We start from the raw sequence: 15,600 nt of genomic DNA, 5'->3' as shown, positions 1-15,600 counted from the left end.
GGGAGGGTTGTGAGGTTGGCTAGGGCTACATTGGGATACTCTGGGGAATGCTGGAGGGGTTGGCAAGAGAGCTGAGGGAGTCAAGGTGCTTGCTGCCAAGACTGCTGATCTGAGTTCAATCCCCTAATCCCTCATGGTGGAAGGAAAGAACTGACTCCTGTGGGTGGCCCTCTGACCTCTACGTTTATGCTATGATGGGCTTGCACTCTCTCACACACACAGATGACTGAGGATTCAGTAAAGTCATCGTGACATGAAAACATGCCATCTCTCCCCCAGCTCCACCCCTGAGATTGTTGAGTTAAGGGCAGTGAGGACCAGCTGTCACACCGCGTTCCCAACCTTGTCTTTAGCTCTGAAGTTCATGGGTAACCTCAGGGACCTGAAACCTCCTTGCCCCTATCTTATCACAGCTGAGGATGTCTGTGTATCGCTTTTGCTTGAGAGATGCTTTTTTATTTCTATCAGCTTCTTATGTCAGGGTCTTGACTTGAAACAGCCTTGGGTAGCGATAAGCCCTGAGACGCCAGCTGGACCCTGGCTTGGAAGGACCTTGTAGGCTTTGATCGGAAACCACGGTTCGCTCTGCTGTCCTCAGAAAGCCTATGCAGTTTTCCAGCTGGAAAGCAATGAGGAAAGGGCTTGGGGAGACAGCACAGGCCTACGGTGAGCTCCATACTTCAGCCCTCATATTCCACCAAGTGCTGCTGGGTGTGGGGGCTCACACCTGTATTCTTAGTGCTCGGGAGACTGAGAAGGGGGGAATGTTGACCTTGATTTTTTTTTTTTTTAACAAACCTACTTTATTTAGGGTTATTAAACGCTTCTACCTCCTTTCCAACCCCTCAACACTAGGTAGGAAGGAAAGAAGGTCAGTGGGGACAGGGGCGGAGTTCTCTCTGCTACTTCCCGCTGGGTAGTGTCCTAGGATTCTTTTGAGGGCAATACCAATGTCAGTCTTCCAGAAATCCAGACGTCCAGGTGACCAGCAAATCAGCAAACAGCAAACGCAGCAGCAGGATGAGCCAGCAGCAAGCAGTCCTCCTCCAAGCAGCTGTGCCTTCTTCCTCTGGGCTGTCATATTTAAACCCCTCAAAGTTCTCAGAATTCAACTAATTCCACCTGGCAAAGACCACGCTCAGCATGTGGACAAACTAAAACCCTTAACTTGGAATTAAAAAAAAAAAAACATCTTTACATGTCATAAACCAAAATAGCCACAACAGGGGACGCTGAGCTGGAGGCCAGCGGGGTATGGGCAAAGCAGGTAGAAAGAGTAAAACCTTGTTTCAAACTAGGTTTCCAAAACAGATTGTGTCTGAGCTGCTGTTCAGCTACATCCCGCACCCTGTTCCATCAGTGGATGGAACCCAGGGCCCCGCCCTCATTAGACAAGGGCTCTTCCACGTCCCTCACCTTTTTGACTTTTTTCTTGTTCCCATTCCCTAGGTAACACAATAGAAAAGCCCTGTATACAGCGTTGGTGCCGTACCAGAGTTCGAGATAATCTGGAGATGTCGAAAGTGTCGCAGGGTGACGGGAGGTTAGGGATATGGTGAGCTACTCATTTGTGTTTCGTCGTTTTTAATCAAAGTTGGAGCTTACTGCAAAGCAGGCTTGTGGGCCCATGAGCTGGCTTAGCTGGCAAGAGCCTTGGCTGTGTGAGCCGATGACCCGATCCAGAACCCTTATAAAGGTAAAAGGAGAGAACTGACTCCGCAAGGTTGTCCCTGACCTCCACATGTGTGCTCGAGTGCTAACGATAATAAACAACATGGAAAGAGAAGGAAACAGGTCTATGGTTTTCTGTTGTTTTTGTTTATTTGCAGTAGGGTTTTGCATATCCCAGGCTTGCCTTGAACTTGTTTTGTTGCTGAGGATGACCTTGAACTTCTGACCCTCCAGCCTCCACCTCCTGAGTTCTGGGTTTCCAGGCATGTGCCACCAGGCCCATTTTATGTGGTACTGGGATCTGAATCTAGGGTTTCACGCACACTACACAAGTATTGTGCCAGCTGAGCTCCAGCCCAAGAAATAGGTTTAACACATGTTTAAATAACTGCTGTGCGCCTTAAGACAGAATCAGGCATTTTCTTTTCAAACAAGGAAGCCAGGAAGATGACTCAGAAGGTGAAGTCAGTTGCTGCCAACTCTGATGACCGGAGTTCAATCTCTGGACAAGAGCTGTGCCCTGACCTATATTCTCTCTCTCTCATACACACACACACTCACACACTCACACACTCACACAGCATCAGTGTATGCCACCGCATGCTGCTGTGACTGCACGACTTTCTGTGAGAGCCTAATTGATCACGTGACTTTGGGATCCGCAGGAAGAGCTGGAGGCAACCCCCTGAAGATGTGGAGGGTGACTCCACTAGGCTCTTCCGTGTCCCCGGAGTGTGGCCCAGTGCCGAGCACAGCTTCGCAGCTCAGCGAGTAGCTGCTGAACGGATGGGAAGAGGAAAGCACTCACATAGCTGACGTGTGTGTAACAAGAGAGAAAGTGCATCGGGGCAGGGGCGGGGAGATGACTCAGAGGGCGGGAGTGCTTACTGAGCAAGCCTGGGTAGGTGAGTTCGATTCCCAGAACCGGTGTGAGAAGTTGAATGTGTATATGTGTGCATGGAGGTGGGGTGGGAGGAACTCTGGGGTTTGCTGGCTGCCCGCTTAGCTTCAGTTGTGTTAAGAGGCTTCTTCCGGGTGGGAGAGATGGCTCAGTGGCTAAGAGCACTTAGGAAAAAAAATCTCTTTAAAAGAGAGATGACCTCAAACAAACAAGGTATCAAGTGGTAGACCAGGACCTTTGACACCCTCCTCGGCCTCTGTGAGCCCGCACATGACACAGGTAGCTGCACACACAGCTGGGCACACAGCACATACACAGCACACTCGCACACATACAAACATTTCTTAAGTGCATGTAAAGGGCTGGGAATGTAGCTTGGTGGTACATTCTTATTTGCTTAGTATGTGAGGAAGAAAGGAAAGAAGGTAGGAATGGGAGGAAGGAAAGAAGGAAGGAAGGAAGGAAGAAGGGCATCTCAAACTAGTATGGTGGCACACTCTTTTAATACCAGGAATGTGGAACAAAAGGATTGCTATCAACTTGAGGCCAACCTAGAAACTACACAGGGAGTTCAAAGCCAGCCCGGGTTGCGTAGGGAGGACTAGCGCTTTCTTGACAAACAAACCCCAGAAAGAAAGCAACCTCTCCAGGTGACTGCACACACTTCTCGGATTGAAGGTGGAGTCCAGGAAGTCCCAGCTCTGGCTGTGTTGCCCTAGACTCCAGTAGAAACCTGCCTGCTCCTGTTGTGCCACTGAGGTGAAGGTGACGGCCGAGGGAGCTGGTGTGAACCTGAGGATCTGGTGCACACCTGGCACACACCTGGATGCAGGGCCCAGTGCTGAGCAGTGGCGGCGCCACCTCCAGAAAGAGCCGTACCCTCTGTCCGCCTCTCGTCTTTGACCCTCAGGCTTGTCCTGCTGAGTCTGCCCCCAGCTCCTTCCTTGTCCTGCTCCTCTATCCAGCCCTACCCACTGCAGGAGTCTCAAAGTGGGGTGCCCCTGTTTTTGCCCTAGTCTCTTACTGCTGCTCTTCATGCTGCAGTCAGATGGTTGTTTTTAAGCTGCTTCATATCTATCTATCTATCTATCTATCTATCTATCTATCTATCTATCTATCTATGTATCTATCTACCTATCTACACACACATATGTATAGAGATATTCATACACACGTATGTATATATCAAAGAATCTAAAGGTTTAAAGCTACATTGTAACATATAAATATACTTATATTATATGTTAATATATTATCTCAATATAAGTATACATTATGTAAAAAAAAAAAGTGAGCCGGGCATGGTGGCAGTAATTTTACAGGCTTAGAGAGCTGTGCTTGTTGCGAGCTCTGCCTGTTTGTCTGAGGCAGGGTCTCATGCAGTCCAGGATGGCTACCGAACTCTGAAAGTGACCGTGAACAGATTCTCCTGCCTCTCCAGTGCTGGGCTGACAAGCCAGTATGCCTTGCTTCTTGGTGGCATGTTTTCCTTCATATTCCCTACCCCACGTTTTTACATTGTGTGTGTGTGTGTGTGTGTGAGTGTGTGTGTGTGTGTGTGTGTAAAGTGTCATGACACACCTCTAGAAGTCAGGGGACAACTTTTGGGAGTATGTTTTCTCCTTCCACCATCTGAGTCTCAAGGACTGAATGGCGGCAAGTGCCATTCTACACACTGAGCCATCTTGCCAGCCCCCATGGCAATTCTAAGAGGCTCCCAGGGAACGTAGTTACCATTGCTCTTGTGCCATTTTGGGGGTGATAAAAACTTAGAGACAGTTGCCAGCTTCCTTCCTATGCCCTGCTTTATCTAGCCCTGTCCAGTTTCCCTAGGTCACCTCTGCCTGCTCTTTCCATCATGCTGAGGTGACCTGAGCCTTCCTTCTTTTACTGCAGTGTGTGGAGTTCTTGCCTTTGGGCCTTTGCACGTGATCCCCCCGCTTGGAGTGGCCCTTTCCTGGAGAACCCATGTGCATAGCTTCATTTCCTAAGTCGGATCTCTGCTCAGCCCAGTGTGGAGGCACACGCTTGTCATCCTCTCACTTGGGAGGCAGAGGCGGGAGGATCAGGAGACCACAGCCACGCTCTAGGCTATATAGTGAGTGTTGGATACAGGAGACTGTTCCTCAAAGGCAAAACAAAACTGACAAACCTCAGTTCTGTGGTTGGAGCGTACTTCCTTGGTCCTCCTTTACAGCACGCAACGCCCTCTGAATTCAGTTGAGTTACATATTGTTGACCTGTGTGTGTGCATTTAATTTGGATTTATTTTTACTCATGTTTATGCGTGTCCGTGTAAGTGTATGCATATGCCACATACGGTCAGGTGCCCAAGGATAGCAGCCAAGAGGTTGGCATTTGCTGCTGGTGCCACCGTGGTGGCATCGATGGGCATGAATGCCACAGGCCACAGGACAGCAAGGGGTCTTTGCCAGGGTTGAGGGTAAAATGGTCCCAAGAGTTGGAGAGATGTCTCGGGTGGTGAAGTGCCTGCCGCACCAGCCTAAGGACTTAAATTTGATGCACTAACACCCTTGTAAAATACAGGGCGGCAGCTGTGGTTCCCGGGGCTTGTTAGCCAGCGGGCCTAGTGGACCGGCAACCTCCAGGTTCAGTGAGAGACCTTACCTCGAAACAACAAGGCGGAGAGTGCCTGAGAAGTCTATCCCATCGACCCCCCGCACGGTGGCTTCTCAGTACATGCTATCCACACCAGCAGCACCAGGACCACCGAAGAACTCGCTAGAAATGCAGATTCTCAAGGCCCAGATCTATGGATCGGGGAACTACAGGCTCTGGGTCTATCATTGGAGGGCGAACAAGTCCTCCGCTTGATTGTGATGCTTGTTCAAGCTTGAAAAACCACCATTGCAGTGTTATTTCAGGGTAGTCATTTCTCTAATGCAGGGTCTGGAGTAGGGCTCTGGTAGCAGTCAGGGGATGTAGCTTCAACCCAGGGTCTGCTTCACACTGAGTGAGAAGAGCTGTATCATCATCATCCTTTGAGACAGGGTCTCACTATACAGCTTAGGCTGGCCTTAAGTGAGGAATCCTCCTGCCTCAGCCGGTGCTGGGATTATAGATATGAGCTACCACACCCAGCTGTATCGGTATTTCTTTTTGTTTAGTTCTCTGTGTAGCCTTGGTTGTCCTGGACTCACTTTGTAGACCAGGCTGGCCTCAAACTCACAGAGATCCGCCTGCCTCTGCTTCCCCAGAGTGCTGGGATTACAGGTATGTGCCACCATGCCCGGCTCACTTTTTTTTTTTTTTTAATTGCTAGAACATGTGAGTTAGACTGATTGGAGAGGAGAGTGAACAGGTGTGGTAAGGTTTAAACGCTGGATTAGGACGAACGGGGAAATATTGCTGTTTTGACCACTGACTGCTCAGGCCCAGATTCTCATTCAGAAAGCCGGAGTTTAGAAAGGACTAACATTTATATATGACCACACTTGCCAGGGGTTAATCTGGGTGGTGTACAACCATAACCTTTTAAGAGACCCTCTGGGATAGACGGCTAAGACAGCCCCATTTGATGTGACGGGGAAAACTGGGGCATCCGGGGGAAGCTTTTTGCCCAAGTTCGTACACCAGACAGTGGAGTGGTGGAAATCACATTTGAACCCAGGTTCTCTCTGCTCCAAAAGTCTTGGGAAGTGTTCAACAAATTAATATGGTGCCCACGTGTCATCTGGAGGGCATGGGACGCTGAATTTATTTCGTTGAGTAAATGGAACATGGAAGAAACTCCTTTCTCTTTGCCTATCCGTTAACTTTGGTATAGACAATTCAGGGTCAAGCCCTATGTGAACACAAGCACAACCAGAGTCAAGTGTTGGAAAGTTTAGATGAGGGTGAGTGTGTGCTGCTTTTTCTCTTCTTTCGATAGTTCTGGGGAATCAAACCCAGGGCCTTGTGTTTGCCAGGCAAGTGTTCTGCCGCTGAGTAACGCATTTCCATACATGGCAGCACCTAAGTCACACAAAAATTTTCGGACCCTCAATATCTCACATAACAGAGTTTATCTGGGTCTGAGCCATCAGCCCCTGTCCTACCCCATTCACCGGTCTTGGGAAGCTACTAATGAGTGCGCTTGCGTGTGTGAGAAGCGGGTGGTAGTGGGAGATGAGGGTAAAACCACTGAGGAGCATTGGGTTCCAGGCTTCCAAGACCACTACGCACGCGAATTGGAGCAGGCGCAGAGCAGCCCCTTCTTGGCGTTAGGCGGGGCCACAACGCGGGCGGGGCCCAAGGGCGCGGGCCAGAAGGCAGATGCGCAGCGCGGACTACAAGTCCCAGCATGCACCACGGACCCGATACGGCCCCCGCGCCCGCTTAAAGGCTCCAGCAACCGCAGCCGTCGGGTCGCGGAGGCTTTCGCTTTGGCGCCGCGTCTGGGCAGCGGGAGGAGCGGACTGAGCGGCAGGCTCTCGGGACTCCAGGCTTTGGCGGCGCCGAGGGGCGCTCCTATTGCAGCCTTCCCGGTTCGGAGCTTCTCTGCCGAGGCGCCCGTGCCCCCGGGCTGCTCGCCTCGGCCCCCATTGGCCCCGATGCCGAGGCATGGATAGAACGGCGTTGCGCGCGGCGGCGATGGGCGAGAAGAAGGAGGGCGGCGGCGGGGGCACCGCGGCGGCCGCGGACGGGGACGCAGGGGCTGCGGCCAGCCGGGCGCTGCAGCAGTGCGGCCAGCTGCAGAAGCTCATCGACATCTCCATCGGCAGCCTGCGCGGGCTGCGCACCAAGTGCTCGGTGTCCAACGACCTCACGCAGCAGGAGATCCGGACCCTAGAGGTAAGGAGACTCTGTGCCCGAGGTTTCGACCCGGCTGTGCCCTGGGAGCCGCCCCGCTGCCTTCCTTCCCGAGTTGCATCCTGCAGCCGGCTCTGCTGGCTGGAGAGTCTTCCTCCCTTGTCTGAGCTCGCTGATGCGGCGGCGTGAGGACCTACGACCAGGGCTCACCTTGGGAGGATTTGGGGGAGGGGGTGTTAGTGCGGGACTGGATCAATCGAAGACCAGCCTGCCGGGTAGGATGCGCGCGGGCATCCCACTGCAAAGCCCTTTCCGCCCTCACCCCATTTCCAGTGCTTACGGTAGTCATTGTCCCACTGAATCACGCGCTGGACTTTTCGTGGTGTGCTTAAGCCCGGTAGCGTGGGCTGGGGGTGATGGGGGGACGTCCCCTAGGTGTGAGCGTCGGCCGTTGGCACTCACTTTCCCTCGCTCTCCGCTCTCCTGTTGTCCCCTCCTTTCCTTTCCACCAGGTCTTGTCTGCCGCTTTTCAAAAAGTGTTTGCTGAAACAGCGTTTTTGCTGTTCGGGCGTTAGGGCGCTTTTCTTTGGCGATGTCACAGCGGTTCACTGATTAAAATGAAATTACCCACTGATTTCCCCACCCCACTTCACAAACACTGGGTTTTGACCTAGGAAGGATTATACTGGGGAAGGGAAACTCTGGTAAGAGCACGAACTTCAGGGGGTTGCTGACAGAGATGACCTGGAGTGCAATGAAGAAATAAGATGTGTGAGCTCTCTTCCCTCAAATTATAGCTGGGAAGTGCAGCATTAAAAGGATTTGGAAGAACCAGCCAGGAAGGTGGTTGGGATTTCAGAAGGGGGAGCTCCCCCACCCTTTACAAGTTGGAGGAAAACTAGTGCCTCTCTAACTTGCTTTTGTCCAGAGGCTGGAAGGCCTTTGAAAGTGCAGGCTTCAGTTAATAACCCTGTCCTGAAGAAGGGCCTTTCCCCACCTGGCCTTGCCACATCTGGTTCCTGTAGATCTGAGGATGTCTGTTTTGTTAGATATGTGATTACACACACACACACACACACACACACACACACACACACACACACACCACCGTTGCTAATTGCATCTGCCAGCTGTCATAGATTTAGCTGGTGATTGCTTTAATTATTACAAGACCAGTGCTCTGTCCTCTCCCACTACAAGCTGGAATCCTTGGCTGATCCGAAATGCCCTTAGTTGTATTTTCATAAAAGCTATGAAGCCAGGACGTTGGGAGACTCCAACCAGCGCTAGCTAGTATTGTTTTTTGTTACAGTTGCTATAGCAGGACTGAGCAGGGCTTTGCTTTAAAGACAAACCAACAAAGCCCTGCACCTGGCTTTTCTGCATCTGGATTTCTTGAAAACAGCTCAGTGTGTGCCCAGGAAAGTTCGCTTTTTAAGCTGATTCCTTTGGAGGTCCGTGTTTTCCTGGGTAGCTGTCCTGCAGTGCGTGTCTGTTGGGATGCTGTGTTGTTGGCATGGCGGGATGTCCTTTTGAGGTGCTCCTGGGTCCCAGGGTGTGTGGAGAATGGCTTACTCTTTATTCCCTGCAGTTTCTCTTTGTGCTCTGGTGTTGCACGTTTTCACAGAGTTGTGGAATCAGGATACCTCAGTGCTTCCACCTGTTCAGGCCTCTGAGCTGGCTAGGTCATCCCTGGTGGCTTTCGAAGGCCTGAGGGCCAGTTGCAGTGTGAACAGGACATGTGCCCTGTTCTTTTCAGTGTATTTGAAGGGTCCTCTGGTCCCTGAAAACACAAGACTTTGGGTGCCATTTCAAATGGGAATTTTGACCTTGGGGCTGGTTCCCTAGGATTTTTACCAGCTAGTTTGGGTGAATCACTCCATCCCTGGGGCCTCAGCTTCCCCATCTGCTCTGCAAGAGGTTGGAGTGGTTCCCTTCAGTCTGTTTCTGAAAAGCTCTGCATTCTGTGGTTTAGTGACGGGGGAGGCGGGGAATGACACGACAACACTGTTGGATTGAGTTAAGCATTTGTGTATGCTATTCTGTATAGCTAGTCCTATTTAAGAACAGCCCTAGAAACCAGATGTAGCGGGCAGATTGCTTGGGAGACGCCTTTATTACTGTGAGCATCTTGACCATAACAGTGTGAGGGGATGGAAGGCCCACACAGCTTTGTAATTGGTCCTGCTTCTGTCTAGATGACCTTGGAGCAAGCCTGATGCCTTTTACTCTCAAAATTCCACATCTGTCAAGTGGAAATGGAGTGCTTTCACCTGTAGTGTTTGATGGAGAACAAACGTTCTCTGGTTGGGGCCTGGTGACATTCATGTACAGGGCACCTGTAGAAGAAGTACATATAACTGATTTCCTGCAGGTGATGACACAGGGCAGGAGGCAGTCCCAGAAGGCTGCATCAGGGCAGCCCACCCCAGCAGCGTGTAGAAAGGCAAGGGCCGGTCTCAGTGTCCCCTTGAATTTTAATGTATTTGTGTGTGAGCTTGTGTGACCTTATGTGTACCACATGTGTGCAGGAGCCTGAGGAGGCCAGCAGAGGGCATCAGAAGCCCCGGAACTGGAGTTGCAGGTTGTTAGCTGCCATGTGGGTGCTGAGAAACGATCCTCTGGAAGAGCAGCAAATTTTCTTAACTGCTTGCTGAACCGTCTGACCAGCCCCAGATTTCTGGTACACACACACACACACACACACACACACACACACACACACACCAGAAATTATATATGTATGTGTAATATATATATATATATATAACCTTGAGACAGGTCTCATTATGTAGCCCTGGCTGAACTGAGCATACAGATGCATACAGATTAGCTGGTTTTGAACTATTCTCCTTTCTGTCTCCTGAGTGCGGGATTACAGGTGTCTGGCTGGAGAGCTTGGCTTATACAACTATATCAGACTTCTGGCAGATACTCACGAGGCCCAGCCCACTTTGGTCCTTTTTAGCTGAACTCTTGGTGGGAGTGGCAGCTCGCAGGATATCCCCTGTGGGACCCTGGCCAGGGGCAGCTGCTTGTGAAGATCCCAGGTCATGATGATACGCTCTCTGCTGATGGCTTTGCTCTGTGGACTTGGGTTGAAAGGGGAGTTAAATGGGTGGGGAGTATAAGTTGGTGGTAGAACAGTCGCCTTGTATACTGAAGGTCCTGTGTTCAGATCTCCAGTACTGCCAAGGCCCAGCAGTGTGCTGCCCTCTTCTCAGTCTCAGGATCTCTACCAACTTCATCGCATCCCTTTCCCTGTCTAAATGGAAAGGGCGGGGGTGGGCGGGGGAACGCAGCCAGAACTCAGTGAAGTTGCAGGGCTGTGGTCATATCAGTGAGAGGTCTCATTATGTAGCCCTGGCTGAACTCAGCATACAGCTGGTTTTGAACTCATGGCTATTCTCCTGTCTAACTCATGGCTAATACTACAAGAGACAAGCCCATTATCACTCTCCAGCTGTGCTCACGGAGGGACACCTGGCCTGCTGTATACAGCTAGGCCTGCTGGTCTCGGCTGTGGGTTCCATCCGTGTGTGCTGGGTAGACAGTGGAGTGCAAAGCAGATGCTTGCATTGCCTCATGCTCGTTCACTTTGTTGGCGCTGTAATCTGTTCTTTCTTTTCTTTTCTTTTCTTTTCTTTATTCTTTAAAGATTTATTTATTATTGTATATAGTATTCTGCCTGCATGTACACCTGCAGGCCAGAAGGGGGCAGAAGATCTCATTCTAGATGGTTGTGAGCCACCATGTGGTTGCTGGGAATTGAACTCAGGACCTTTGGAAGAACAGCCAGTGCTCTTAACTGCTGCACCATCTCTCCAGCCCAGTCTGTTCTTTCTTGCCAGTGTACTAGTGCCTTCCAGAAACAGGCTCCACCTTGGCTCAGGGTCTTGTACTGATTGTAGGGTATCTAAAGGACTTGGCTCATGAGGCCTTCCTGGAGAAAGGATAACAGAAACAGTCATGGGTGGTCTGCGCATGTGGCCACCTTCCTGAGCAGAGGCACCCTGGAGGCCTTGCTCTGCCTGGGAGGCAAAGAAGACTGACCCTCATCCAGGGGTCTGGACAGAGTTCGGAGGCTTCCTCATGGCCCTTGGAAGTGTCCCGTGGAACCTCCAAACGTGGTGGGATGTGTTCCCTGGCCAGGCCTTCCATCACTACTGATGTGTCTACTGCATCCTAGCTGGCGGCTAGCTACCTTGACTCCGGTGGGTGGGTACCGCCCTGGTCTTTGGGTATGAGGGTAATGCTCAGTCTAAAGGGGTCATTGGGTAGGTGAACAGCAGGGCCTCCACTACCATGGCTGGCAGAGAGCGCTTCAGCGCTTCAGGAATCCTGTAGAATCAGTCAGTCTGACCTACTGGTTCCATAGGAAACATTGCCAGAGTCTCAGTGACTGCTCTCAAGTCAGACTTCCCCGGAGAGACTGGACTGGTTCTCTTTTCCTAGCCCAGGTGTCTTGAGAGTGACATGTCTTGAGAGTGACATTTCTCTGCCCTGGTTTTAACCTTTTGTCTGAGAGACTCCAGTTATCACCGAAGGGACGTGGAACCGAGGGCCTGTGTCTTTTGGTGTCCACTCTCACCTTGTCAACTTTTACCCTGGACAGACCCACTTCCCAACCACCCCTCAGAGGAGGCCTAAGGAAGACATGCTATTTTGTGAAGGCTGTAAGCCAAGGAGGGCCGAGATGCTGGAGGGAAAGCCTTAGCACATCTGTTCCGAGGACCTGCAGGCCGGGGTTGCTGCCTGGGTAGAGATGGACCACCTCCTAGCTGGGCTCTTCCCGCTCTCAGACGCCTGGTGGCTCACGATCCTGGGAAGCAGCATTCCACTCTAGATGCTTCCCTGCCTGCACAAAGGTGCTGGCCTGTGGCGACACTCAACAGTGTGTCTGCAGACGTGTGGGAAGGTAACAGAGCCTTGGCTGAGTCCTTAAGCTCAGCTTTAATATTTTTTTTTTCATTACGTTTATTTATGGCATGCAGGTGGAGGTCAGAGCACAACTTTGCTGAGTAAGGTCTCTCCTACCTCGTGGGTTCAGGGAATCAACTCAGGCCGTTAGGCCTGGCTGAAAGCCCTTTTACTCCCTAGAGCCATCTTGCCAGCCCCGTAAGCTCTCTCTGTGTGTATGTGTGTGTTTTAAAGTCCTTGCATGGCAAGCTGTCTAGTCTCATTCATGTATACATTTAGTTCAAAGGGTGATCATTCTCACTTGGCAACTTTTACCCTGGACAGACTCACTTCCCAGTGGTCCCTCAGTGGAGGCCTGAGGAGGACGGGCTACCTGTGACGGCTGTGAGCCAGGGAGGCCAGGATGCTAGAGGGGGAAGCCTTATCATGCCTGCTCCCAGGACCTGCAGGCTAGGGTTGCTGCCTGGGTAGAGAAGGACCGCTTCCTAGCTGCAGCCACAGCAAGGTTCATGGGAACCACCTCTGCGAAGAGAGGGTCCGCATCTGTGAGGAATGCTCCTGAGCATGCTCCGTGTGGAGTTCCCAGTAGACCCTTAGCATATGCTTCCTCACAGGGGGCGTTTCTGGCAACCCTGTGAGATTTCATCCCCATTCGGATGATGATGCACTAACTGGTCCTAGGAGAGCCAGAGAGCTGGAGTTAGTAGGTGGTTGAACCTGAGCCGACTGGTTACATGTGCAGCGATCCTTCTGCCTCCTCGTGCCCCCATTGCTGACGTTACAGGCTTGTGCCACCACACCCCAGTCTTGAGAACTCATGTTGCAACCTTTGCAGCTGCCTCTAGAAACCTCGATGGTGGGCAAGTTGGGGGAGGGGCCTTGACAGCCATGACTGTTGACACCCAGGGAATGAATGGTCAGATGACTGGCCAAGGATCAGCTCAGTTCTAGCCCATTGGATCAGTGAGTGAGTGGCTGCCCTGAGCAGCCTTTTGGTTTAAGGGTTGGGTGGCTTTCCCTCCAGTTCAGCTCAGCACATCCTCACAGCAGATGGTGAGGCAACCAGGCCTGCTGGTTTCATTCTGAGAAAGGAGAAGCTGATTTGACTTACTCACAGTTTGTTCTTGTTTGAGACAGGGTCTCGCTGTGTAGCTCTGGCTGGAACTCGCTCTGTAGACCAGGCTGGCCCCGAACTCAGGGAGATCTCCTTGCCTTTGCCTCCCCAGTGCACGGGCCACTGTTCCCAGCCCACTCAGTTTCTTCCTTTCAAATGGCTGACTGCTTTGTTCTCTCTGAGCAAATCTTGAGACAAGGAATATATTCTCTAACTTGCTACCTTTAATCGCAACACTTACTATACACATTGCCAAGTGCTCGCCCAGCAGAAGGGAAGGAAGCACAGCCCTAGATGACTGCAGAATCCCCTGTAGTGCTACCTGCCAGAGCGACCATTTTTTTGCTGACTCCTCCCAGCGCTTCACTGTGCATTTGCATGGAAAGGTACATGCGTGCTTGCAGAGCTCATCGTGGGTGCCTTGTAAGTGTTCTGTGTGCCTTTTAAGTGTCGCTATCCCAGCGAGCACACTTTGCTGTGTCATCAAGTGACCGAATCGTGTGCTTATACCACACATTCCTTTTGGTTTTTCGGGACAGGGTTTCTCTGTGTAGCCCTGGCAGTCCTAGAACTTGCTCTGTAGACCAGGCTGGCCTCGAACTCAGAGACCCGCCTGCCTCCTGAGTGCTGGGATTAAAGGTGTGCACCATCATTGGACTTTTTTTTGGCATGCTGATGTGAGTATCTCCCTCCAAGTAAGATTTTGCTGAATTAAAATGTATGAATACATTTAGTATCTGTCCACTCAAATTAAAAAAATTGTTTATTTTTATGTGTATGAACGTTTTGCCTACATGCATGCATGTGTACCGCAGGTGCGCCTTGTGCCCTCAGAGGCTGGAAGAGAGTGTCGAATCCCCTCAAACAGGAGTTAACAGATGTGTGAACCACAACCTAGGTGTTGGAAGAGTGCCCCCGTCCTCGTCACCACTGAGCCATCTCTCTAGCTATCTAAAGTCCATCTTAAAAAGTTTTTTTTTAACACGATTTTTTTTTTTAAATTACCTTTTTTTTTTTTTTTTAATGCGCGTGTATGTATGGATGTGGGTGTCTTTGCCACAGTGTACAAGTGAAGGTCAGGAGACAACTTGGGATTAGTTCTCTCCTAAAACTACGTAGGTTCCAGGATCGAGCTCAGGTCGGCAGACCTGGCGCCAAGCGCCTTGCCCAGGCTGAGCACCTGTTAGAGAGAATGGATGGAGTGGCTGGCAAGCGCCAAGTTAGAGGCTGTCCCCTGAATGAGACAAGATAGGGCCTTGAACTTGGCTGACTGGCAGGGAAGATGTATGCCTTGTCCTAAGGAGTTCTTGTAAGAGAAAGCATGGCTTGGTCCTCTGCTCCAACCACTTTGAGGGACCCTGAGGGTTGGGTGGGATTTTGGAAAGCTGTCTGAAGTATCTCATGTGGGCCTGGCTCAGCCTGAATGGAAGATCTTTTCTTTTTGCACCACCACACCCAGGCTGAATGGACAGGACAGCCTTTGGCCCTGAAAAAAACCTCCCTTCCTGTCAGCCTGGTGTTGGAAACATTCGTGAAGACGTTATGGGGTTTTTTGTTTGTTTGCTTGTTTTTTCCCTATCCATTGTTGGTTTTGCAGTCAAGATAATTGTGATGACACAGACCTGATGACACTTTCCTTTCAATGTCTGCATTTGCAGAGTAGGGCTGGATCTCAAGTTTGAGGACAAGCTGGACTCTACACTATAGAGTGAGTTCCAGGCCGGCCTCTGGGCTGTATGGTGATGAGGCCTTTTCATGTGGCCTGCTTGCTTTCCAGTTACTCAGAAAAGCATAACTTTTCCTTTTCTTTATCTCTTTTTCTGGATACTGGCCAAAAGCCTACGCCTGCTTTGGTGCACACTCTGGCCTTCTCATTTGCTCCCTGAAGCACTCCCTCCCATTCCTCCATGCTGCTGCTCACCAGCTTCCATTGCTGAACCTGATCACTTTCTTTCTGAAGGCATGATTTTCTCTCTTCCTCTTCTCCTTCTCCCTCCTCCCAGCTGCTCCCCCAATTTATAGCCTGCCTTGTTTTTCCTTTCACATTCTCATAAAATTGTCCTGGAGTTAAAAGAAAAAAAAAAAGAGGAAGAAAGGGAGAGATACAGATTTTTTTCTAGTTGTCTCCACATTTGATGAAGACCTCGCAGTCCGGTAGGTAGCTTACCTTGCTTCTGTGGAAAGCAAAGCTGCCCCCATCAATGCTGCCAGTGCAAGTCTGAAGTTACTAGTATGTAGATAC

The 15,600-nt window shown here is 50.8% G+C and overlaps 1 protein-coding gene across 3 annotated transcripts in view; it reads left to right on the top strand.

The window, feature by feature from the left end:
• The first annotated feature begins 6,962 nt into the window (after nucleotides 1–6,962).
• Nucleotides 6,963–15,600, top strand: part of Ksr1 (kinase suppressor of ras 1) — a 134,366-nt gene continuing 125,728 nt past the window's right edge. For all 3 annotated transcript variants that reach the window (XM_055620136.1, XM_055620135.1, XM_055620134.1), the window contains exon 1: nucleotides 6,963–7,366. In XM_055620136.1, the coding sequence (XP_055476111.1) occupies nucleotides 7,136–7,366 (231 nt within the window). In that variant the 5' untranslated portion in view covers nucleotides 6,963–7,135. The remainder of the gene's footprint in view (nucleotides 7,367–15,600) is intronic.

Source organism: Psammomys obesus, unplaced genomic scaffold, assembly GCF_907164565.1.
Source record: "Psammomys obesus unplaced genomic scaffold, mPsaObe1.curated_primary_1811, whole genome shotgun sequence".
NCBI classification, from domain to species: domain Eukaryota; kingdom Metazoa; phylum Chordata; class Mammalia; order Rodentia; family Muridae; genus Psammomys; species Psammomys obesus.
Note: the sequence above shows the minus strand (reverse complement) of the source record. Positions and strands in the feature narration are given on the sequence as shown.